General features: G+C 48.2%; 1 protein-coding gene across 5 annotated transcripts in view; it reads left to right on the top strand.

Moving 5' to 3' along the window:
- The window catches only part of TEAD1 (TEA domain transcription factor 1), a 184,990-nt gene that overhangs the window by 94,571 nt on the left and 64,160 nt on the right, over positions 1-26,259 (top strand). For 2 of the 5 annotated variants that reach the window (XM_077761184.1, XM_077761182.1), the window contains exons 2-4: positions 14,412-14,476; positions 16,839-16,901; positions 16,991-17,053. In XM_077761184.1, the coding sequence (XP_077617310.1) occupies positions 14,412-14,476; positions 16,839-16,901; positions 16,991-17,053 (191 nt within the window). The remainder of the gene's footprint in view (positions 1-14,411; positions 14,477-16,838; positions 16,902-16,990; positions 17,054-26,259) is intronic. The other 3 variants (XM_077761185.1, XM_077761181.1, XM_077761180.1) reach the window with 2 other exon arrangements.

The raw sequence follows: 26,259 nt of genomic DNA, 5'->3' as shown, positions 1-26,259 counted from the left end.
CCATGGCTTAAAGCTTTTCTTGGGTTTCTAATGTTCTGATTTTTAAAACAAATGTGAAAAATTTAATGAGAAGATCTTTACCATCAGTCCTGCAGTAGTTCTTAATATGATGAATTTCAATCCAAGGGTGAGATCTTTACACGTTGTTTATCTCTTTTCACCCTTCAAAGCTGACTTAGATCCCAAAAGTAGGGTAGAATCCCGTTAGAAAAGTAGAGCCAATTATTCCCGCGCATGTGTTTGCGCGTATGCGCGTGTGTGGGGATGATAAAAATCACATTATTGAGTCAGTTTCCAAATACGGTTGTAGCCTGTATTTTTTATCCAGGGATTACATTTTCTCTNCATCATTAGATCGTGGGGGGCAAGGGTAGAAAAGGTGCGAGACGGTTGGTTGTAGACATCCAAATATGACAGCACAGTAATCTCCGCAACAATATGGCAGCGGAACATGTGCTGACTTTAGAGTGCCAGATCAACCCCAATATTTTTTCAGGGATGCTAAATCTCTTGTAACTGCTAAATTGGATTTGTCACTGAATGAAGTATCAGCTGCTGTTGGACAAGGCCATAAAAGCCAGCCGGCTGGCCCTTTGTAGGCCGGGCTTACCCAACGATTGATATGTTTTAGCACTTTTGGGATTATTGTGATTAAGAGGAAACCATTCTGAATGGGAGAGAAAAGAGGGTAAGGATGCACAGCCCACAGCTGGTGAGCAGCCTGTGTTTGCTGCCGAGGAAGTCACCATTATGGCTTGCTCTGGGTTCCTGCCCTGATTGACGGGTATGAAATCTTTATATGAAGAAGCAGTGTCCCGATTTCCTGCAGTGGCGGCTCCCCTTGCAGGGCGGTGGGGATTTGGAATGTCGTGGACTCGAGCGTTCTGAATGCTTTCCAAGCCCCCGCGGGCATGCTCACACGCCCACAGCGCCTAAACGCGTTGGTCTGCGCCCACCCGAGTTAATGGAGTTTAACGTGTAGTGATTTGAGGACTAACAACAGAGTGTCCTCTTTCATTTCCCAGACCCACAGCTCGGTGACAGCCGTTAAAATCTACTTCCGTCTAGTTTGTGCCCGAATTGTTTGTATGGGTGTGACGGCTACCTGGAAACGGCACAGCCAGTGGCTGTGTAGACCCGAGCACCTGGCCGAGGGTTTCTCAAGTACGGGAGCCTTGCCGTCTTTTTTGAACAGGTTTGTTGTCCAGAACCACCTGCTCCCCAGAGCGGTCGAGCTTCAGCCGCTGGTCTGCACCAGCTGAGGCAGGCCCCTGTGAGGGGCAGATTCGAGTTTGAGGCTGCCCGGTGCTAGCACTTGTGCATGGAGTCGGGCGCCTCTCTGGCCATCCTGAGGAGACCGAGCCCGGTTCCTGCTCAGAGTTTGCTCAGCATCCCGCACAGGAAAGAGGCCGGCTTGCCAGGTCCTGCGGAGTGCCTTTCCAGGCCTGTGAAAAGCACGAATCATCTAGCAGTAGAGCATGCTTACAGCTGGCCCTTTGCTAGCTTTGATCTGCGAATCGGGCGGCTCCATGAATGCCCTTATTGTCATGTTATGTGTACACAGTGTGTGAATTATTGAAAATAGGGAGGCCTGAGCCTCATCTGGTAGAGATTACAGTGCAGGCATGCTGGGCGAAGGTCTGTAATTGAAAATCCCCAGATGCTGTTTATTTGGCCTTTGTCACATGACCTGCTGCAGGAAGATTGAACAAAATGTTGCCTACATGGAGAGTGGAGCCCACCCTCCCCCACCCCCAGAGTCTCCGCAGGCTCAGTCTGTACACAGCTTAAACACCTGCCCAGAGGATTTTTAAAGGCTTAAAATAGATTCGCTCATAGCATTTAAATAGAGGGCATCTTGCTTGTTGGTTTAAACTGCTTAAGCGGTTGTTGACTTGTGGAACCTTCTATCCACACAAGGGTTTGCTGGATAATTTCACTCTGAGATATCTTTGCAAAGCAACCTTCAAGGCTAGAGCCATGGCAGGCTAAGTAGCTTGGGCTCTGCCTTTTCTTTAAAAAAATCAAACTTGAGTGTGGCAAGTGAGCTTGCAGATGAGGCCACGTTGACTGTGTCTGTTCCTTGTCTTTAAAAATACCTTGGCTACGCAGAATGTACCCAGTTCATCTGCATTTTCTCCAGTTCCTTCCTACCTGTTCTACCAATGAAAAAGTTGAGATGTTTCTTAGAATGTGTGTTTTTCTCTGTTGGATACTGAATGTTAGGCTCTGTGCAGGTGGTGGATTGAGGCAGGATGGTAAATCTGAAATTGATCACAGGAATGAAAAGCCTTGTCCTTTTGAAGGGCTGGGGGTTGTGGGCTTTGCAGGTTCTTTCTGCTAGGGAATAAAACACCCCTCCTTGTCCCGCCCTCCCCAGTATCTCACTTGTGATTATGGGTGCCTTGTACGTTTCTTAGAGCTTGGGAAGAGGAAACGATCTTGGGTATTTGGCACTCCCTGAGCACTCACCCAGACTGTGAGTTCCCCTGTCGCGTTCTTCTCTGTATCCCAGATGTCTGCCAGCACGGTGATTTTTCTGTCCTGCCCCTTCTGCTTCCTCCCTCTCTTCCCGCCTCTTCGAAGAAAATATTCAGTCACCATCTCCCGTGTGCCATGTGGCAGTTGTTCAAGATGGGGCTAAAATCAGCACTGGTGCTTTCATGAAGTAGCACGTTCTCAGTACTGTGCCGGGAGGTGAGGGATCGGCAACTGGGAGTAGGAAGTATCCCCTGCCTTCAAGAAGCTGATAATTTGTCAAAGAAGGTGAGTGAATGCCCCCACCGGGAGCGAGCAGGGTGGTAAGCCCTGTGCTGGACGCAGGCATAATGCAGGCATAACGGCTGCTGAGTGGGAAGGGGCAGAGCAGCATAACGGGCAGGGAGCTGGGAAGTGCCGCGTGCCCTGGGTTCTGGTAACTCAGAAATAGGCAGATTTGGGCAGGATGGTTGGGGGGGGGGGGGTCATTCACACGAAAGGAATAGAATTCAATATGACGTGACAGTATGTGTAGAAAGAGATAGGAACAAAGGCAGAAAACAAGACAAAACCAAAAAATGTGGGTTTGTGTATGTCACGTTTTAATTTTTTACAGGGAGAATACATACTGCATATCACCTGGGTAATTTGAAATTTTTAAAGGAGGTTAAAAAAAGGGTCTACCCTCCTGAATCTGAGACTCAACCAAGAGAGAGGTATCCTGGTTGGCTTGTTCACGATCTCAAATAGAAAGCCCAGAGCGTAGGCCACTGTTTTCTTCTTAATGACCAGCCTGCGTGTCGATGCCTTTGGTTGCCCTTGGTTTTGAAACCGGTCGAATATGGCCAGCACAGCTGTGTGAATGACAGCATGGCAGCCACCAGAGAAAACATCTCTGGACTTCTCTCAGACTGTTCCTTAGTTGTTCGCCTCATCCCCGTCATGCCTTGCTTTTATTGCTGTCGTGTGGCTTTCTGCCTCAGTTTCCCTCCCGTATGCTAAGCTCCTCGAGGGCAGAGACCGTGTAGTGGTCCCCTGTGTGCCTCCTGCGCTGTCCCTGCTGTGCTCGTGTAATGCCTTTCCTATAGAAGATGTTCAGCAGCTGATTGTTGCACAAGGCAGGGGAGTGCATTGGGGCTGGATTGTGAAGGACTCGAAAGCAGAAAGAGGAGGGGAGTTGTATCCTGTGTAGTAGCTGGTGAACAGAGAACTTAAAGGACACGCATGCAGTTCCGCTTCACGGTCAGGTTGTGCCCCCCTTCTAGTGAGGTTTTTTCTCGCTAAGCACTTAGTAATGGCCTTGTGAGAAGCTAACGCACTGTAGTATTGAGGCTATTATCAGAGCAGTTGGTCTAAAGTTAAGGCATTATAAGCTTGGAGTCAAATCTCAACTCCCCCTTAGCAGGTTGGTTACTTGGGTGGGTTTCTGAGCGTCTTGAGCATCCGGCAGCATTCATAAACTGGGACGAAGGCAGGCGTGAGAGTTCTGCCTATCAGCATATAAGCACAGCGCTCTACGCAGTGCTGGCACACAGTCGGTCCTCATGCTGTTGTCCACCTCTCTCCCATCTCACTGCATCCTACCACACAGTAGGTTTTCCTTCCGCCTAACCCTCAGATTAATATTTCTTCAGTTTGAGTGCAAGTATTTAAATGTCCTTTATGATCCTGGTTCCCCTGTTGTTGTTCAAAGAACTCCCGAGGGCCTGGGCATTTAGACTCCTCTCTATTTAGCACGTTTCCTAAGCAGCGGGCAGTCCCATGTGAGTGTCCCTTCGACTGGACGGATGCCTGGGATGCTAACACAACTCTGTATAGCAGCTGCCTACTAGCTCCAGAAGTCCTTGCTTCATTCTTCTAGTGATAGTTGTATTTGTACTAAGAGCTAACTTCTGGAAATCCGGTGGGGGACGTGCTATCTAACACAATGCCGCCAGCCTGTTCATAAAGGTAATTTTAGAGTCTGCCACAAATGATGAGAATTTTTGGCCACAATTTGCCCTTGGCAAAAACCTAATTCCTGCTATCTTATTCAATGAACATTCTATTCTAAATTAAAAGATTATTGTAGCAAGTGAGTAGCCTGCACGATGTCCCGTTAATGTTAAGATATCACAGTAAAGGGCTCCTTTTACTTGGAAATGACTTCTGGGGCCGCATCCTTTTGAAAGGTTAACATGCTGCCAAGATGTCCAGAACTATGTTCCTTGCAGCATGGCAGAGCTGTTGGCTGTTCAGAACCCTGAAAGTAGAAGCACTGTCGGTTTATACAAGATGCCGTGTGGTGTGGTGCTCTGGACAGAAACCTCACATATGTGTTCAAACGATGACCGCATATACACAAGTGCAGCGATGCTACATGATAGTTCCGGGGCCATTTTAAATCACTCTGAGTGGACAGACCCTTCCCATGTCATTGCTAATGCATACTGCAGTTCTCCAGGATAGATACTTTACCCCCATTTCACAGGTGAGGAAACAAAAGTCCAAAGAAGTTAATCCAGTTGCCCAGATTCACAGAGCTTATAAGTACAAGTCTAGCTTCCCCAGAAAGATTGAGGTGGGCAGTCCTACTTCTGAATCAAAAACAAAAACCAAGCCTGAAGCTTTGCCACCATTAAAGATTCCCCGTGAAAATCCAGTAATTTTTGGTACTTCAAGTGTGTGGATTTCACATGTCTTTAAAGGCCAAATAATTAATAAATAAACAGAGTGTTCTTAGCAAAGTTTTTCATTAACAAAACTCCCCCAGGTTAATGTTGAGATTAGCCTTTTTTTGGACCGGGTCCATACTCCCGTGGCATTTGGAGGTCGGTGCGGGCAGGAAGGGGCAAGGAGGAGAGGGGCATGTGCTGGTCCCCATTGCACTCAGTTAAGAGAGCAGAACGAGGGTCTCGAGAACCGTGCTGCCTATCGATGCAGCGGTCCTAAGTGTAAAAGGCTACGGGTTTCAGGTGATAGTGCTGGTCTGCCTGCTTTACACGACCTTTTTCTAGATCATTCTTTTCTGCATAGGGAGAGCTCACTCATTCATTTAGTGAAAACACTGCAGCGCCTGGGTGGCTCAGTTGGTTGAGCATCCAACTTCAGCTCAGGTCATGATCTAACAGTTCGTGAGTTCAAGCCCCACATCGGGCTCTGTGCTGACCGCTCAGTGCCTGGAGCCTGCTTCAGATTCTCTCCCTCTCTCTCCCTCTCTCTCCCCACTCCCTCTCTTCCCCATGCATGCTCTCTCTCTCTTTCTCTCTCTCAAAAAGAAATAAAAATTAAAAAACATCAACAACAAAACAGAAAACACGGAGTACCTACTTAATAGGTGGCAGATCTATAGTCAGAGAACTAGATAGATTCCTTCGATAGAGCACTTACAGTCCTAGACAGGGGAATGATGAGTCATCATCATGCAGAACAGCAGGGCATATTGACGGCATGAGGGAGAAAATGACTAACTCACTTTGGACGGGTCCCAGAAGACCTCAGGGAGGAAATACTTCAGTTGGGGCTTACAGGGATGAGTAGGAGTTTGCAGGCAAAGGAAAAGGGAAAGAACATATGGTCTGTACGAAGGCAGAGAGGGAGGAAAAAGCAGGATAGTCACTTGGGGGAATCTACGAAGCCCTTTGTACTGGAGTAGAAGAGCCCTCTGCAGAGATGGGCTCGTAGGCCTAGGTACCAGGCTAAGGAGTGTGTGTTTTTCTTACATGGCCAGGGACCTGTGGATGTAAGAAAGCAACATAATCAGATGTGGCTCCGAAAGCAAAAGCACATGCCCCAGAGATGAGTGAAAACTTCCCTGAGAGCCTGTGGTAGGGGATCTGTTTAGGTTGCCATCAAGGGCAACAAGCTTGGGTTCCATTCAATGCCACATACGCCCATATTCAATCCCATATACACCTTGAGTGGGTGTCGACACTGACCCTGCCTTTAAGGAACTTATGGTCTGCTCCACAAGGAGCTCTTCCTAGAGCCAGAATGAGGACAGTGTCCTGACACACACAGAAGTAAGGCATCGTGGACCCAGAGCCAAATGGGGATTCTCTGCTACGTCCCCGGGCAGGGCGGAGCCATGCCGAGTGATTTCTTTCCAACTCACACTCTCTCCTGTGATCGGTTTGCTTTGATGCATTGCGGTCCTTCCCAGACGCTGGTCTGTGAGGGGCACACCAGGTTCCCCGGCTCACTCTCCTTCACCGTTCCCTGCCTCGTGCGTGTTGGGGGGGGGGAGGGGAGGGGTCGTGGAGGACACACCCTCTGAGCTGGGTCTGGAAGGATTTTTGAAGTGATCGTCTTAACTGTGAGCAAAACCTCAGACTGGCAGGATGGTTTGGGGAACTGCAGGCTACATGTGCGTTTTGATGGTAGCACAGTGGATTCAGGTGATGGCGGAGGTGGTGTGTCCTGATGACAGAGAGCTGGGGCCAGATGGTGGGACAGCAGTGAATACTTCACTACAGCAGTTTGACCTTTAGATTGCAGGCAGTGGGCCATTGAGGGTCTTAGAGCAGTAGAGTGGCTAAGCTGGAGTATGCTTTATAGGTTGTTGTGGATGGGACGGACTAGGTAGAACAGCAACTAGAAGCATAAAGTGTTAGGACTACTTCAGTTCTTCACCCGAGAATTTAGAAGGTGATCATCTAGCACCTCTTTCCTGCTTCATAGAAAATGGGCCATTAGGAACCCTCACTTCATTCATGTTTCTTTTCCTCCAGAAATAATTACAACAAGAAGAATTTCTCTCCCGTGTAGAAGGATGGTATTGCATACAAAGCATTGGACAGTTTTACGCGCTCGCCTCTTTGACCCTTGTCTACTCCAAACGTGTAGCTGGTCGGCTGTCCCGCCAAGATGAAGGAGAAGGTGGAGGTTGTCGGGGCCATCCCTTCATACTGTTATCAGCTGCCGTTGACTGATAGGAGCTCTGAGAAGTGGGATTTGAGTTCTTGCCAGGCCTTGTGAACGGGTGCAGGGAATACGTTCCGGCTTCCCGAGGGTTAACACAGCCGTCCTCTGTATTCTTTCTGCTAAAGCCATTCCTTACAAGCCCCTGGGGGAAATTCAGACACGGGTTCTCTAAGGGGCTTGCCAGTGTTCACCTCTTGAAGGCCACCAGCCCGTGCTGTAAACCTTTAGACTGGGAACACGCAGCACCAACCCCTGACAGCCCAGAACAGGCAGTGTGGCCCTTTCTGGTGATTTTCCACACGGGTGCTGGGTTTTGGTCAATGATTTATATCAGGGATTAACCGAGACACTGGTGTCTAAACTTCGTCGTTGTTAGTGCTCTGGGGTTGGTTCAGATGCTGCTTTTGCTGTTGTTGTTTGTTTGTTTGTTTATTTGTTTTTGGTTGCTTTTTGGCTTTTTTGGGGTGACCCTTCCTTTATCCCCAGTCTTAGCTTTGTGCCCTCCTCCCGTGCTGCTTGTCCATCCCTGTCATTCAGGCGTTCATCCCATTAGCATGGACTTACTACTGAGGACCTGCTGTAGGCTGGACCCCGGGGGTGCAGTGATGGGCAGACGCCAGGGTGTGGTCCGTGCTCCTGTGGAACTTTCTATCCTGCAGAGTGGGAGGGGCAGGCATTTATCGCACAGGCCTTGAGTAAGCGGGACGTGGGCTGTGGCACATGAGGGGCATGGGCGGGGGGCCAGACTCCGTTCTCAGGAGGGTCCTTTACAGGTGTGGGTTCCTCGACAGCAACGCGGCATCTTCGTCCCCTCGTGATGCTGGCGTGTTGCTGGTGCTGTGCAGGTGCCACTTGTTGTCTGCCTAGAGGGTGACCGACCAGCTTCGGTGGCCTCCTTTTCCTCCCAGTCTCGCTGGTGCGATGGCAGCAATGTGGAAGAAAAAGGTTAATTATTAACGCCTCCCAGGTCAGTTAATAAAGACCCTTGACTGCCTCCTCTGGCAGTATCCGTCCATACAAACCCCCCAGAGATTCAGGAGGACTATGTGTCCCTCGGCCCCCTCGTTGTCCCCTACACCTGTACTTCTTGGTGTTCCCTTTCAAAGCCTAAGACAACTTTTCCTTGAGATGAACTTCAGCTGACAGGGAAAAAAAAAATCGTGTCTAGAAAGTATTTGACCACCACTTTAAAGCATCTTGCCTGAGCAAGTACTCCGTAACCCGTTCTCTCTGTTGGGCACTGCTGCTGTGTTGGAGGACAGAGCCGTGTCCCCTGGTCTGGTCACTTCGTGGAAGGCATCTTCTTTGTTTCTTTCCACTGGGTCTTCTTCCCTTTTCTGTTTTCGCCTTATGTTGATGATCCCGTGTCAAAGTGCATTGGTCCTAGCTAGGGATATAACGGCCCTTCTTCTGCCCCTGTCGGTGACTCACACCACCAACACTGGGCTGCCTGGGAAGGGGAAGCAGAGAAAAGATGAAGGCCGTCGGTTCTTATTCTCAGCGACTTCTGGTTGGAGCCATGGCACGTACCAAAACAATAGAACCTAAGGCAGCAAGAATAGGAGCCAGCAGCGAGGAAGCCCAAGTCAGAGGCTGTGGATGGTTAGGACAAAGGGGGCCCTCTTCTATCCAGAAGGCTTACGAAGGACGAGACATATGAAAGGTGAGCAGAATCCAGAGGTGCAGAAATGAGCCAGGGCAATACGAGCTAAAGCAGTTGAGCGTGCAGCTACAGAGTTTGGAAAGCTCAAGGTGTTAACAAGGAAGCTTCTGATAGCCTGTAGGGCCGTTGCGCTGATTTAGGGTTTGGGAGGGGTTGTGAAAGGCCCTAAGGTCGCAACCATAGCATCATAGCATCGATGCCTGTTTGATACAGCTTTGTTCTAGCACTCTGGAGAAACTNAAACGGGGGGGTGGGGGGGGATCCTCAGGGGTCCCTCCCAGCAAAGAGAGGGCCTGTGTGCGGTGGCCAGAGCCCCTGCCCTGCCCCTGGGCTGGTCAGCCCTCCCCTGGTATGAGTTTGCCTCTCAGTCGGGCTACACAGCCAGGAAGGGGAGATTCCGTGCCTGCCTTCTTGCTTTGTGGCTCCCGGCCTCCGTTCAATTACACAGTGGCTCTTACACTGTGAAAGCCCAGTGTCTCTGGGCTACAATTTCTAGCCACAGACCCTGCATTTGCTGTGCCTCAAACATGACCTTGAGGCCACATCCCATCACACACCCAGCCCACAACAACGTTAACCGGCCTTCTCTCTGGGCAGGGCAAGCCCAGGGCAGACTCCTCGCCTTTCAGCTGGAATCTTGCTCCCCTTTGCCCCTTTAGCAGGAGATTTCGCAGCAATCTGGGACGCGGGAGCTGCGATGATGGCTGCTTTTCGACAGTGGTATGTGCTTTCAGAGAAAGGGAGAATAAATAAAGGCCGGATCGAGGTGCCTGGTGAGGATCGCAGCATGAACGTGGCAAGTCAGGCGGTGGCGGTCTTCGTCCCTGCCTACTGCCTGTGGGAAGGGGGTGTGTGTTTCTAAAGGACATTTTATGCCACAGAGTAGCTGTAGTATAATGACACTCCATGGTGAAGTGTGACATTGCCACTGAGCTCTATAAGATATCACAGATTATTTATAGAGAAATGAGAAGGAGGTAAGACATGACTGGTGCGGACACAGACTGTAGACTCAGAAACTCTTGGGCTCGGAAAGGAAGGGTGCGGTAGTCAAGGCAGCTTAAGGGCTGGCAGGTGTGGTCGTGGAGGGTTCCAGATTCCTGCTTCTGTGTTAAGAGAATGCTGCTCTTCCGTGTGGAACGACCGTCCCCCCACGGCCCTCTGTTGTCCCGTCAGAATCTGTCCTATCGCTTTAGTTAATGACTTGCAGGTTGAAGTCTGAGGAAAAACATTCTCGTGCCTGTCACCACCACCGTGGCACGAAATGCAGCAACAGCAAGAAGATAAGACAGCTTGGCGGACGGGCAGAGGACCGGAAAGACGTGTAAAAGCAAGTATAGAAAAAGCGAGGGTAGAATCTAGGAGGTGGGTACGTAGCGTGCACTACGAGATTCCTTCTGTAAAACAAACAAAAAACCGCCTTCTGTAGGTCTGAAATTTTTCATAATAAAATGTTAGAGAAAATGTAATCTGTCCCTAAAGGCCTAGATGATGATCCGGTATTTTGGGGACAGCTTCCTAGACTTCCTAAATTACCTGTGCCCTTGTCAAGGTCACTGACCAACATCCATTGAGAACCTCGTTGATGTCCCCCAAATATGTACCACCCCAGCTGCCTAAAAGACACTCGAGAGTCTTTGGAATGCCATCCCTTGTTTCCGGAATGAGTAGGCATATTTCAATTTAGATTTAGAACTGAAAAGAGAAGATTTTAATAGAGTCAAAGCCATGGTGTTAATATTTGACTTCGAGGATTTATACATATTTGATGTTTCAAGTAATTAGTTAAAATAATTTGGCCCATGCCACAGGTGAGCGTGTATTTCCAAATTAAAAGGTACAGTGAAGTAATCGGTTTAGACTTGATTTGGGGGAAGGTTGAAGTCTTACTAGATTTGTAAGCAGTATTAGAGTGTTTAAGGTAATTCGTTAGGTTTCTAAGAGTTGTTTAAGGGAAGGTTTTGGAAGTGAAGTCAAGCAATTCTAATAAGTAAAAGAATTAAATATATTCTAAGTTAAGTACATTGTTTTTAAACGTTTGAAAGAGTTTTAATTAGCTTTGTAAAATGGACCAAACATCATTTGAATGGCCCTTTGAAAGCGATTATAAAAATTATAAAATAGGTCAGTTGAGCTTAAAACTTAAGGGTGAACTAGCTGAAGTGTTTAAATCTGGGTTTGTTTGTTTTTTTTAATGTTTATTTATTTTTGAGAGAGAGAGTGCATGAGAGAGAGCATGAGTGGGAAGGGGCAGTGAGAGAGGGAGACACAGAATCCAACACAGGCTCGAGGCTCCAAGCTGTCAGCACAGAGCCCATTGCGGGGCTCGATCCCACACTTGAACTCACCAACCACAAGATCACGACCTGAGCTGAAGTTGGTCATTTAACTGACTGAGCCATCCAGGCACCTTGTTTTTTAAATAAACGAATAAAATACACATTTTTGAAAACCAGGAAAGCCCAAATAGTGATTCTGTGTACAAAGCTGCCTGCATGGTGATTAAAAAATTCACATGAAACAAAGTGATTCACAAACACCCTTCTTACTAGATCAGGTAGGCGCTCCGAGTTAGTTGACTCTGAATTCAACATCCGAAATCAGCGGTATTCCTTGTGGAGGCAAGAAACACACAGATACCTCAGTTAATTACCCTTCACGGCTTCAAACAACGGCATGAAAGAAGGAACACGGGGATTTGAAAGGTGATCTCACTTATGTAAAGAACAGGGACATGAGAGTCACAACAAGCTTCCATGAAGTGGTGGCTGTCGTGTCGTGCTCTGCATATGCTGGGAGCTCCGCGTGTTGCACACGTTGTGATTTTTGGAAGTGTTTGGAGTGACATGGTGTAGCTCTGAGGGGCATCATTTGCATGGACCGCTGGGTGTGTACAGTCACATGTGACTGTCCTCGGTGTTCATGTCCCCATGGGCCCACATGCTATAAGAAGCAAGTTATGGAGGTTGTGTGTCACGCGAGTCACGCAGCCTTGTCTGCTTTCATGGAAAACGGGTACGGGGGCAGGGACGTTTTGCCGTCTGGACAAGGTGCGTCTGAAATTGCATGTCATACAGAATCGTGGCCACTCAGACAGCCCGAAACAGGGCGCCCGGTGAGGCCGTCAGCTGGAGGATTCTTGGCTTGTCTGCACACGTTGTCATTTAGGTCTGGCTTCTGGTAGCGAGGCACTCCTGGCCGGGCCTTGCTGTCCGCGAGCCTTTAGGAAACAAATTGCAAAATCTGTACGACCATCTGAGAGGTGGAGAAGTAGCCCCAATGACACTACAGGGGATATTGGTAGTTCCCAGAAGTCTGAAACAGAATGCTCAGAGAAGCAGTTAAAACCTGAATTTCGAGGTCCTTTTCCTGTGGTTAAAGGGTAAGCTCAGACAAGAATGAGGGTCTGAGAGGATCCTGACTGGCTGGAATGATAAGTTTAATCTAACAGGTTGAGGCGCAGTAGCTATAATGTAAGCTTCTGTTTTGGGATCTGAAAATCCCAACTATGCATGAAAAGACTGGGTACAGAGGTAGAAATATATCTGAGGAGATGTCTGTATGAAAACGACCTCTAGGAGTCTAAATGACATAAATTGACAGTTTATTGTGGATCCCCCAAATCAAATGCAGTCTCAGGCTGCATTAACAGAAGTAGAGTATTTAGGATGAAGGAGGTGATAGACTCATTCTGCTGTGGGCTAGTCATAGGAAGAGTACCACTACCGTTCTGGGCTCCAGCCTATGAAAGGAAATTAGACAAAGGATGCTCACCAGATGGCTGTGGTAGTGTTCCAGAAGCTGCCACAGGTAACAGAGGAACAGAGGAGGTTTGGACGAGGTACAACTGAAGGAAGACCTGAAAGTTGTCAATATCTGAGAGTCAGCCATATAGCCTCGTTCATGTTAAGAGAAACAAGGAGAATCTGGGAGTGAAAGTTATAAGAAGCTCCAAACAGGGGCGCCTGGGTGGCTTAGTCGGTTAAGCGTCCACCTTTGGCTCAAGTCATGATCTCACGGTTCGTGGGTTCCAGCCCTGTNCGACTGAGCCACCCAGGCGCCCCTTTTCATTCTTAAATATGGTTTAAGATAAAATGGACTGCCTCCTTAATTCTAGAAGTGCTTCGTTAGGCTTGTAAGAATCTATACTTCCAGGCGGTGGGAGCGAATGACCTGCAGGGACCTCCTAGCCCCAGGATTCCACGATTCCTGTGCCTTCCAGTGATGACTCTGATCTGCGTGGTCCTAACACAGACAGGCAGCGGTCAGAGCCATGCTGACAGGACCATCCTAGGCAGATGCTGAGGGAGTCTTCAGACTCCTCCAAGGGGCTTTCCACAAGGACACTCTTGGGTTGGTCCTCATTAGTGCTGCCAGTTCTTTTCTCTGCCAGGGGAGATCTGGAGGGTGCGGGTCCCTCTGTCACCAGAGGCTGTGTTACTTCCTCGATTGTTCTTACTGTGTGCCCAGCAGTGTGTTGGGTGCTAGGGAGGCGTTGGGGGAGCAGACAAAGCTCTTGCCCTCCTCAGTTGTGCAGAATGTCTGGGAAGTAAGGCAGCACGAATTCTACAACCAGCTCTACAGCTAATGAACATAGTTAACTGAACAAGAGGGGTTTTATTTCATGTCATGTGATTAATACCTTTCCCCACTTAGCTTCAAGGACACATTTTCTCATGACTTTATAGTTCTTCGTAGTCAGATTACCGGTTTGTGACATCTCTGTCTCCCGGTGGCGTAGAGCCGGAAGGTTTTTGCTTATTCTTGTAGGCATTTTCTTTCCCCTACAGATGATAAAGCTTCGAGGAGGTTAAGTCATTTTTTTTTTCTTTTCCATGAACGCGATCTCATGTATAGTTAGTTACTAGGACAGTGACCATCTTGAGGGAATGTCATTAGCCCCTTATTTTTATAGGGTTTCTGTGGTCACAGCAGTTCCTTCTCCATTTGGCTCTCATGCCTCTAACTGGAGTTAACTAGGGATAGAAACGTGGGTGAGAAGAAACGGGCATGAAAACTAACACAGAAGCAGGTTTGCGGACTCACGCGAAGCCTCGGGTTTATTGCTCGTACAAGTTGACCACCTCTTGAGGCACAAACGTGTAAAGAAACAGAAAGGCACATCTCTCCCCTCAGTTGCTGATCCTGGTTCGTAATTAAATGCCCTTCCTCCTAATTTCCGCTAGCACATGTTTTTACAAGCAGTTGTACTGTCTTATGTGTCTAGCATGAATAATACATCTACAGCTCCAACCTGAAAATTCTTGATTCTAACTTTTCTTGGCTTTTTTTTTTTTTTTTTTTTTTTTTTTTTTTTTTTTTTTTTTTTAAGGTAACCCATCTTATTGTAAACTCTTCTTTCTTTTAGGTAGGAACGAATTGATAGCCAGATACATCAAACTCAGGACAGGCAAGACAAGAACCAGAAAACAGGTAAACTCACGTCCCTGGACACCGTGCATGTCAGCGAATGGCCCGACGAGGCATTTTGGCTGCAGTGGCTGGCTGTGCTTTGGTTCCTAGGAGCCCCCGATTTGAGTTCCCTGTAAGGACGTCAGTATTTGAGGTGTTTTCAATTGGCTCAGTTTGCACTGTTCATCATTTCAGTGACCCTTCACGATGTGGTCCCCGGAGGGCTTCCTATACACACACGGGAAAGTCTCTGCCCAGGACAGTGTACGCACTGCTCCGGTACTGTGCTTTAATAGTGCTGCTGCTTTCCCGAACCATGCATCTGAGAATACTGCCAAATCTGCAGGTGCACATACACTTGGAAGTCACGAAATTTTGCGAATTTTGCGCATTGTCAAATCCTGGAACGATTCTGCATTAGTCATCATTTCGCTGCGAAAGTAACACTGGCAGCCACGAGCATTGGCCTGAATATAATACTGATGATGTGCGTCCAGGGAACTGTTGCTCCTTAAGCTGTGGCTTCTTGTCAGTAGCTGCTGTGACTGAAATGAAGTTAGAACTTAAATACCTTTGTGCAGGGTAGCGTCAGGAATTTTCCTCTGCCCTTTGCCAGGGCTCTAGCTCGCTCCTCGTTCCTTCTGATGTCAAGCGGCCCAAATCTCCCGACCCAGTTCAGAACCGGAACGGAGGAGCAGTTTGTGCTTAGCTAAAAATGGAAAAAAGAAAAAGAGAAAGGAAAATGTTGGGGTGGGGGGAGAGAAACCTCCAACAAACCTCATGGGTGAGCCGTTAACACAACACGATTATTTTTTTAACGTTGACCTGTGCTGCTCTCTCTGGCCTCGGTTTTAAAAACTATCCTCAGACCAAAAGGCGAGCCCAACTGTGGGTCGCGTTGAGTGCGAGACTCCAGGTCTCTGCTCAGAGCTGAGTTGTTTTCATGAGTGTCCGGGACGGGGAGGGCCTTTCCCCAGGAACGTTGCATGTGCCGAGGCCGACTGCTGACTCAGCACAGCGGGCCGCGGCTTCCTGCCGGCGCTCAGAGGCTGGGCATTGTCTGTTCGGTAGAAGCTTCCCCCCACCCCGACGGTGGCCCTGGGCAAGTCAGAGAATCAAAATTTGGGTGAGAACCAGGAAAAGCAGGAGCCCGATGGAGGGGTGATGATGATGGGGGAGTTCCTGCTTCTCCGTACTTTAAAAAAAAAAAAAGGCAAATTGAAAACAAAAATCATTGAGACTCAGATAAAGCTGACGATAAAAGGACCTTTTGTTACCATAAATCCCGTTTTTAGAGTCAGTGCAGCGTTTGAAATGCAGTAACTGCCTCTCAGGCTGAGTTGCTGAACTTTTCAACGGAGGGTTCTAAATTTCCGAGACGGGCAGATCTGATTCCCAACGTACTGAAAGCAGCGGACCTGGGCTGTCTGCTGGTCCCTGAGCCCTAGTCCTGTGCCCAGCCTCTTCGCCGGGGACTCTTCTAAATTTAACCAAGTCCCATGGAAAGAGATGCAAATTTGTTTACCCAGTGGACTCATTGTGTTTCTGAAGCCGGGCTTGGCTGGGTTTCCAACACCCCGGCATCCTGGGGCTGTTTTTAGGCAGCAGTCGGTGATACCTCTCCAATGTGAATTTGTTGTTCAGCAAATCGTGTGGTTTTCAACCCAGATTTTCAACAGGATGGCTGGCTGGCTGTATTCACACTTTTCGCTTTGTAATAATATGCAAATCCACTTCGCGCCCAGTCAGTACCCCAAAGAGTGGAAGGATTGAAGATATTTATGAGGGCAAAAAAAAAAAAAAAGCTCTGCTAACTGGGTCTGTCCGTTTCTCTTTGAGATCTAATTTACATGTCAGTATTATCTTAATATTTGCTACAGAATCCAGAGCTCTTAATGAGATCGGAATATAACCGACAGCCTCGGCTTTTTGATTCCACAGAATGTGCTAATTTATGGATGGTCCCTTCTAAATTGAGAAGGAGGGATTTTCCCTCCTGATACTGAGAAGCTATAAATATTTTCATTTACCTCTAGCCCCACCTTTTAAATTTCATCAAGAAAACAACTCCACTCTCCCCTCTCATCCCGTGCCCGTGATTCTCCCTGGTGAGAAAACTAAACGCAGCCTAACTTTCATCCTGAATCAAGTCACTGCAGCGATGACCCAGTCTGAAAAGCTTAGAGCAGTGCTGGGGGCTTGGTGTTTGGCTGGGACTGTGTATTTCCTAACTGCAGAGCTTTGTTGAGATGCAAATAACCTCCCCCCACCTCCCCCCACCCCAAAACCCTCCCAAAGAGTAGCGATTTTATATTTGATTTCCTTTTTTTTTTTGTTTTGTTTTGTTTTGTTTTGTTTCCCCTCATAAACCCGAACAATGTAGGTGTCTAGTCATATACAGGTCTTAGCAAGAAAGAAAGTTCGAGAAATTCAAGCCGCCATTAAGGTACGTCTGGCTTGCCCAGTTGTAGGGGGCTTTTCATCTCCATGGTTACAGGCTTTTCCTTTGTTTTCCTCCCTTCCCCTACCCTGCAGGTGTCTAGTCACATTCAGGTTCTTGCCAGAAGGAAATCTCGTGATTTTCATTCCAAGCTAAAGGTATGCGCTTTCCTGCTTTTTGGCTTGCGGTTGCTATGCATCTCACTTCCTGTTTTCCATGGTGACTGGTGAATGCCTGGTGCTGGGATTCTCGTAACCTAGTTTCCTTGCATGTGAGAGCTGTTTACATTTCTTTGTCTCTAATCTCTGTTTCTGTACTAGCCTCACATTAAGCTCTGTGTGTGTGTGTGTGAGTGTGTGTGTGTGTGTGTGTGTGTGTGTCCCTAATAACAATGCAAATGCAGCAGAGAGCTGGTCTTGATAACTTTTCAGCTCAGAAACATGATTTTTTTTTTAACCTTCAAATGTCCTCCAAACAGCCCTGGGCTGGAGAGGAAAAGAAGTCCAGAGACACAAAGTTAACATAGAAATGATATTTAAAAAAAAAAGTAATAAAGGTAAAAGGAATCCCTTCTAGAATAGTTACCATGAAATCACTTTAAAACGTACTTAGAAGTTAATTTTTGTACTTTTTGTGTATTTTAGAGAATACTTATGAAAAACGTCTTTTTCATGTAATTTTTCAAGTATTCTTTCAACACAGACAGTATTTTCTGCCAGATTTCTTCCACATGGCTCAGTATTGTTTTTTAAGTATACAGCTCTGTTATTAAAAAGGAAGTTTGAGGTGAGGCCTTTAAAAAATGATCTTAGAGATGGGAAGGCTCTTAATCAAACCTGTGTTTGCAATTTTGTTGTTACTTGAGTTTACTTTGTTTTTTTTACATGCGTCTCATTTTCTAGTCTCTGGAAATCTATTTCACAGCCAAAATGTAGGCATTGGCATTTTTAAAATGCAAGTTCTCCCTATTTTCTCCCCTTCCAAAATTTGCAGTAAAACCTAAGTGACTTTTTCTTTCCCCATAATGCCCCATTTTTAAAATGCAAAGGGGTCATAGTTTGCATAGAAGAGCTTTACTTGATAATAAAAATTAATCGGTAAGCCTATATTGTTGCCTTTCCCACATGCCTTTTTTTTGTTGTTGTTCTATTTTGATTTTTTCCCATACATTAGTTAAATTTGTTTTTGTTCTAAACCTAAAGAACAAAGTGCGATTTCCCAGCACTGAATGGGGAACACTGGGATCCTTCCCAAAGTCCTCCAACCTTTTTTTACATTTATGCAAACAAGGCTGGCTGTGGAGCAGGACTAGCGACCAGGCGGGAGCATTCGGTGGCCCTCTGCGGTGGGCAGCATGCTGGCTCGCTCGCACGTGTGGCTGACGGTGGCTGGCTTGTAGCTGACTGGCTGAGCAGTTGGAAGATTAAGATAACTTCACAGATCCTGCTTTTTAACCAAAGGCGCCGTCCCCTCTATGTGGATGTAACTACCCCAGCGTTCGCTCCAGTTCTGACTCTGTATCTAGTTTCTCTGCGCTAACGAATTAATGATGTACAAACAAGTTTACAGACATCCATTCTGTGTTTCCATCCGCGATGTTATGAATTGCTCTATTTCTGTATCATCCTTGTGGTTCCTTACGCGCCCTCCCCAGGGCTCGCAGCCTGGGATCTAAAGCCCTGTCCTTGATGAATTAAGCTCTCCTGTCCAGAAGGGAGCCCAGTGGGATGTGGGAAGTACTCTTTTTCTCTTTGGGGATTTTAAGAACCTTCCTCCGTGGATACGGTTTACCGTTACTTTAGACGTACATGTGTACACAGCACACAGTTGCCTTTGTGTTCATTCTTACAAGATAAAAAAGATGACTTTCCCCCTCCGTTCAGCCCTGGCCCGTTCTCCTTTGGGACAGACGCAAGGAGGAGGCGGAAACAGAGGCAGTAGGGTAGCAACCGGCTCAGCGGTTCAGCTCCAAGAACCACCTCCATCTTCTTGCGGTTCCTTTCCTACCTCCCCACCACATTATTCTTGGGAAAAGGGAGGCCTTTGTTCGTCCCATCAGCTAATGCCAATGGAGCACTCCAGGCATGGCGTCCATCACGGTGGACGGTTAAGTCAGCCCCCCATTCACAGAGCTGGCCGTGGACATGGGATCGCGGACTAGAGGGCACAGTCAGATGAGTGTTAGCAGAAAGCGCCCAGAGAAAACGTGGAGGGACCGTCCCTGGGATGGGCCGCAGGGCAGTGGTGCTGCCATTGGGGAATGCAAAGACCGGAGTGAGTGTGTACAGAGCCTCTGGAGTGTTCTCTCATTTAATAAGCTCACTCCAAAGTGAGCTCCATTATTCAGATTTTGAGGGATAACATTTAGGAAAGCAGGAGGTCTGTTGGTTTGCCCAAAGCCACCAAGCCCAGCACACCTCACTGTGAAGATTCGAACCCAGGTCTTTCTGATGCCTATGCCCCTGGTCTTCCAGGCAGAGGTTTCATCCAGTGGAGATGGGAGAGTGTTTTCGAGCAGAAGGTCTTGTGCCAGCACACGCTGTGTCACCCCTTCGTGTCCCTCAGAGCTGGGCATGCACTTCTCACCACCGGCCCTCTCCTCAGCACCCACACTTTAGAAGCAAGGTGAATTGTGAACCTCTAGCCCTTGGTCACAATGTGGACTTCATGTGTGATTGACGCTGTGGTGATCATCCATAGTTCAAGGCAGTGAGGTCCTAACCGCAGAGATGCTGTGTCACCATTCAGAGGGCATTAGGACAGTCGAGAAGAGTAAGTGAGACTTACTGTCACCTGCCTGAGGGCAGGTCGCTGCCCTCGCCTCCGGGGGCATTTGATGTGAGAGATGCCCTCCTCAGCCTTCCTAACCAGCCGTTACCGGGCAGGGAGCCGGCTCATCAGGAGAGGCAGATCTCACCAGCTTATCCGGGCCTTCCACTTCAGCTTTGGCATCTCCTGGCACATTTGTGGGAGGCAGGGGTGAGCACCGAGTTCATTGTGGGGTCAGGCTGCCGGCCACACCGCCTTGGCCTCTCACACTCACTATTGAGACAGACTCGCTGCGGAAGGTTGGAGTCATCCCACCAGACAACAGGGTTAGCTTCTGGGTGGGCAGTGGGGGCGGCAGCAAGGGTCTAGACTTGAACGAGAGATGCCATGCTTTGCCTGCGAAGATGTAGCCAGGCTTCTGGAGGAGATGGCTGAGGACTGGCCATTTTAGGACCTGGGCCTGACCCGCCTGCCTCAGCCCTGCTGCTGGGCATTTTCCCACATGCTCAGAAGTCAAGGATTTGTATTCTCTGGGGTGGACAGAGTCCCTCCTTAAGGAGAACGAAGCCACGCTTCATCTCTCTGGCCTCCCTTGGAGTCTGAAAAAGTGGTTTGCTGACCCCCGGGGCCACTGCCAGGCGTGCCTTCCATGGCAGCCCTCCTCCCTGTAAGCCTCCCTCCTTCCTGGGGAAGGGTGTGGTTGAATTCTTTAGGCTGGTGGCTTTCCAGCCTTTTTTTTTTTTTTTTTTTTTTTTTTTTTTCCAAAGCTGCAAACTTGTGTTTCAGATTGAAATCTTTGTGGAAGCATTTCATATATAAACGTGTAAACACTGTTTGAATTGAAACTCACGCCCTTTTATCCTTAGCGATGGCCTCCTGGGCTGTTGCACCGAATAAGGTTTGAAAACTACACTGCTTTGGGCAAAGGGAAAAGGAGGTGACTGTCTGTCACCTGTCCCTGCAGCCTTTAGGGACAGTGCACATTTGGCGGCCAGTTCTGCCACATTCCTCTGAAGAAACCAGACTTCAGAACGTGGTCATTCTTCCGTCCCAATTAAGGATGAGTCATCCTTACCACAAAAGCCCTGCTCTTGAAAATCTGATAGGGGAAGCCCCAAAGGTCAGCTTTATGCTTCTTCTAATGCAGACATGGTTCTCAGCTTGCCTGTGAGCCGGATCACCCCAGGATGGGTGGACTTTAACTTTCATAATAAAATTTGTTTTCATGAACATTTGCGATTTCCATGAAGATTGGAACTTTATAAAGCACAGTCAACTTTCCACTGAGAGTCCAGTGTGTTCTAGACCCTCGAGTAGATGTCAGGCATAGAGCACCAAATAAGCAGAGTCTCTGTTCCTGACAAACGCTAAATATTTCTGTTGTGCTTGGCCACATTTGGGGAAATACTAGATTTCCAGTAGACTGTCTCCCAACTAAGGGGCTCTGCAGTGGAAATTGAACAGAGTCGTGCAAAGACATTGCGGTGAAAAGATTGGACAGTTCTGAGTGTGGGAGAATTAAAGAAAGCCACGTAGAGGGCGTGCGTTAGAACTGGGCATTGAGAAAGGCAGACAGTTCCTGCTGAGATACCAGGGTGTTTGGGGAACCATGAAAGACGCTATAAGTTGGAGGCATGGGATGGAACTGGACAAGCCCAACAGAAAGGTCCCAGATCCTCTGTGAGAGAATGAGGTTCATCTCTGGGCTGTGGGTAGCGCTCTGGGCTGGAAAGGCCTCTCCCACCATTTTCAGAGTGGTGGCAAGAAGGAAGGCAGAGCTCTCCTTACCAAGTCTGAAAAGTGTACATCGGAACTTTTCACTAGCAGCATTGAACATGCAGCTTATTGAAGGTTGGGTTCTCTTAAAGTAATGGCAGTTCACTGAGGAGACACATCGAAATGAACTATAAGATTTGTGCTGCTAAATTTAAAGTAGGATGAAGTGAAAAAGTGCAGAGAGTTACTATAAAATATTTATGTTTCTACCAACCGGAAACGATCATTTTCATTATGATGTTTTTTTTTTTTTTCTGGTGTAAGAAATCAAATGGCAAAACAGTATTCTTTTTTCTAATTTCCTTCCCCAACCAAGCCCCTTTCCAGCCAATGGCAGTCTCCATCTTCTCCCCACCCTCCAGCAATGGTATCTTTCCTCGCCATTTATTTTCCTAAGAAAATAGTGAAAATAGTACAAACTATTTTCTCCTTTTGCCCCTGTCCTAAAAGGAGTCTAGATTTTTACCCATCATTTACTCTGAACTTGTACTAAAGCCACTGGTAAGGACATGAGACTTTTTGTCTGTGTATAGCAGCCTAGGGGCATCTGGGTGGCTCAGTCAAATGTCCCACTCTTGATCTCCGCTCAGGTCATGATCTTACGGTTTTTGAGTTCAAGCCCTCCATTGGATTCTCCACTGACAGCGTGGAGCCTGCTTGGGACTCTCTCTCTCTCTCTCTCTCTCTCTCTCTCTCTCTCTCTCTCTCTCTCTCTGCCCCTCCCCTACTCACTCTCACACACACCCTCTTTCTCAAAATAAATAAACTTAAAAAAATAATAATGTACATAGCAGCCATGGTGACCTTGGTTAACAATTTGGGATGGCCTGGGACACAGAGTGTGAGCATAAGGGAGGGATGCAGGGAGCAAGCAGATTGAGAGGATGGTTGAAGTAGTCAAGGAGTGATGTGAGGAGGTGAAGAACCAGGAGCAGAGAAGCCACGTCGGTAGGAAGAAGGGGTGAAGGGGTTGGCAGAGTGTCGTGGAGATTCAAGAGCCTGCTAAAATGGATAAGGAAACGCAAGGCATTTGTGGCCAGAGTGCCAGAATTTTGGACGTTAAACATACACTTCGTAGTGTTTTATTTTCTGACTTAATCTTCTAGGGCTAACGCGTCCTAAGAGACATATCAGAGCCCTAACTGCGGGTCTAAAACAGAGCCTATTAGCTTTGAGGGAATCCTTCCTCAGCCCTGGGCATGCCATGTTGTGGTCGCTGCCCAGACAAAATCGTTCTGAACCCACTACTCAAACGGACTCTCGGTTGGTTTTCGGTGACACACGGCTTTGTGACCAGGCTTGATTGGCGTTACAAGGTAGAAGACGGAGCCACGCAGGTGCCGCGTACGGGGGACCCTTGGGTCAGCGGAACGTGCGGTTAGCAATTCCAAGGATGCGGACTTTGCTCCCTTGGACCTTGTGTCACCAGCTGCATCTGCACTGTCACCCAGAGCAGGTTCCTTTCTTGTCGTGCATCTCCCCTGGGATTTATTATCCCAGGCTGTAGAAAGAAGGCAGAAGTATTGTCCACACACGAAGCAGTCTTTCCTTGCTACTTGGGGCTCCTCCTCAGAGTTTCCTCCTCTGAGTCCCTGCCTCTGGGTTTGTCCAGTCCCTGCCCAGAGGCCTCCCCTTCCTGACGGCAGCAGATAGGCATTCTGCAGGCTACCCACGCGCTGTGGACCGTCGTCATCTTCCTGAGAAGGTGACGGGGCCTCTTGCAGCCTGGAGTGCACAACTCCAGACAGTCCTCATGGGGGAAGGAGACCTTCATTCTGCCCTGACCTGAGCAGGACTGCACCTCAGGTGGTGGATGTGTTCGCGTCCAGCTCCGGACCCGCACTGCAGAAAAGCCACTACTTGGGGTGCCTGGGTGGCTTAGTCAGTTAAGCGTCCGACTTCGGCTCAGGTCATGATCTCACGGTTCTTGGGTTCGAGCCCCACATCGGGCTCTGTGCTGACTGCCAGTTCAGAGCCTGGAGCCTGTTTCAAATTCTGTATCTCCTCCTCTCTCTGACCCTCCCCTGCTCATGCTGCCCCCCTCTCTCCCTCTCTCAGAAATAAATAAAACATTTTTAAAAATAAAAACAAGAAGGGGCGCNGGCATCGTGTCATGCCAGGAAAGCGGAAAAGGGCCTGAGAGTGTCTGATTGTGTCCAGTCGTTGGTGACTAATTTACAAGCCACGTGCTTCCCGGAGCCGTTTTCTTCATTCTCACCATGGCGGCCTTTGGTGATTTGATTTCTGAACAGGCCATGCTCTCCAACCTGCTGCACCTTCCAATAAGCAGAGAGCTTGAAGTGCAAAGGGTTGATTTAATCCGCGTGAAGAGTTCAGGAACTTGGCTGGGGGTGTTGCCGCAGTCCACCCGGCTGCCTCCGGGTTCCGTCACCACCGATGCCAGCCACGAGCGGGCCTGTCCACGGGGGAGACACGCCTCACCTCACCCGCGGCGCTCCCCATGGCCCGCTGAGCCACCCTGCTCCTTCAGGCGCTGGCTGCCCGCGGTACACACGGGAGCCTGAAACCGCCGCACCAGCGCCGAGGTAGTGGCCTGGCCGCAGGATGTGGGAAGTGACACACCCCCTCCGCTGACACCTTCCGATTCTCCGGGGGGGTTCTTCTGCATTCACAGCATGCACCCTCTCTCCCCAGTGGTATTTTCAGTGCCTTGTTTTTAACTGAGTTCCAGCTAAGATTGGAGACCAGGTACTTCACATGCTCAGGTCCGTTGGAATTCGAACCTCTTATCAACCCTGTGGTGATGCGGAGCTCCCAGTGTAAACAGAGGACTGACCGCATTTACATTTCTGCACGAACCGAGCCAGGGCTGGGTGTTCTTCGTAAGGGCAACAGAAACACCCTCATTCATTTTTATCCCTTTCTAGAGAAATCCCATTGTAAACCAGCCTCCAGTGTCTGCAGTGCCCTAGGCTACCATAGAGCTGAAAAGTGTCTTGTAGTGGGGATCCAGGCCTCCTAAGCATCTCGGGTCACATGCAGCCCCTAGGCTGCAAGTTCACTGAATGGCAAGGCTGCGGGCACCCTGGGGAGTGCTTAATGCAATTCCCAACCCCAATGCAACTTCCCAAGAAGGCCGGAGTTCTCCTTTGCAAATGAGGAAGCAGATGCTGAAGGGCCAGGTGATTTATTATCCAGGGGCCCAAGTCGGAATTTGATCCCAGGACTCTCTGGCACCAAACTCTTGGCATGATGTCTTGCTGCCCTCCCCCAAAGAATGCTGGCAAGGACGGGGGCTCATTTCCCTGACTCAAGATGCTTTCACATCGTCTCCTTCTTCATCGTGTCTGTATGTGTGAATTATTTAATTTAAAAAGTTTTTAAATGTTTGTTTATTTTGAGAGAGAGACAGAGTATCTCGGGGAGGAGCAGAGAGAGAGAGAGGGAGACACCAATCCGAAACAGGCTCCAAGGCTCTGAGCTGTCAGCACAGAGCCTGATACGGGGCTTGAACCCACGGACTATGAGGTCATGACCTGAGCTGAAGTCGGATGCTCAACCGACTCAGCCCCGCCAGGTGCTTCTGTATACTTGAATTGAACAGCAGAAGACTGGTGGAAGCCGGTACTCCATCTGGAGCCAAACTAGAGCCTGCTGCCTGCGTGGGTCCCTCTGGCTCCTCTGGGGAGATTTACTTCCTGCCTCTTGCTGTCACCTCCCAGGGGAGAGGGGGCTGTGGTCAGAAGGGTGCCTCCTCCCCAGCACCTAGCTGGGAGTGACCTCAGTGACCGGTTTCCTGGCAGTGTTGTCAGTTACACCCATCACCTGGATCCTCATCTACAATCTTTTAGGACGCTAAGCCCCACATCAAAATTAAGGGAAACACTATGGACAATTCTAAAATACTAAATATAGCTTAGCACATTTAAAAATGAACAATGGTAAAAAAAAAAAGCCTTGAATATTTGTTCTTTGATGTGAATGGAGTCTTTGGCATTTGGAAATACAATACGGTGAATTAATTGCTACTCATTACACGGCAAGTCAGGAGGAGTATGAATGTGCCTTCCCTCCTCGGCGTTAGCTGTTGCCTGACCAGAATAGCCCCTTTTTGTATTTACTCCTGCTTTCTCTAATAATAAGTAAGTTAGAGATCATGGCTAGAAAAATTCAAGTGCCCTCCATCTTTTCTCCCAAACCATCCTAGAGTTTTGCGATGTTGTATCTGCTCAGGGGCTAGCGCTAATAATCACAGAGGTCATGGGAATCCACATACTGCAAGGTGAAAGCAGTGTCTGCAGAATGACATTTTAAGAGAGTATCCTGTGTTTTGTGTTTTCCTGGGGAAGAAAAAAAAAAGCGATTTTACAAGCACATCGCTATCTTTCTTCTCCTGTGCTGTATTTTTGTATTGGTGGGGAAAGTGTACTGGGGAAAAACATTTAAAAGCCATCCAGAGTTTTTGAGTCCATGGTCTTTTTTCGACGTTGGATATTTTTCCGGATGATAGGTGGACTTCCGTACTTATCAAGTGGATTGGAGTCTTTAAGTTTTAAATTGATGGCCCCTGAACACACTGGAGTATATGGACTTAGCATGCTGTTCATTAAAATGCCATATATAACAGCTATAGTATTATACTTGCAAGCTTGTGGACTTGATATTGTCTTTCACGTTGTTGATGGTGAGTGCTGGACAATGATGAGAGAATTGATTCCTCAGAATAATCAAAAGCCGAGGAAAGTGGGAATAAGACTCCCATACTGTCTGCAGACGGATTCATCGAATGTCCTGGAGTCTCTTGAGCACACTGCTTTAGCCACGTGCGTTTGTGACACTGTCCGCCTTCCTGTCACAT

The sequence above is a fragment of the Crocuta crocuta genome, unplaced genomic scaffold (genome assembly GCF_008692635.1).
Source record: "Crocuta crocuta isolate KB4526 unplaced genomic scaffold, BGI_CrCroc_1.0 scaffold233, whole genome shotgun sequence".
In the NCBI taxonomy this organism is placed as follows: Eukaryota; Metazoa; Chordata; class Mammalia; order Carnivora; family Hyaenidae; genus Crocuta; species Crocuta crocuta.
The sequence above is the reverse complement of the archived record's forward strand: the minus strand, read 5'-3'. Positions and strand labels throughout refer to the sequence as shown.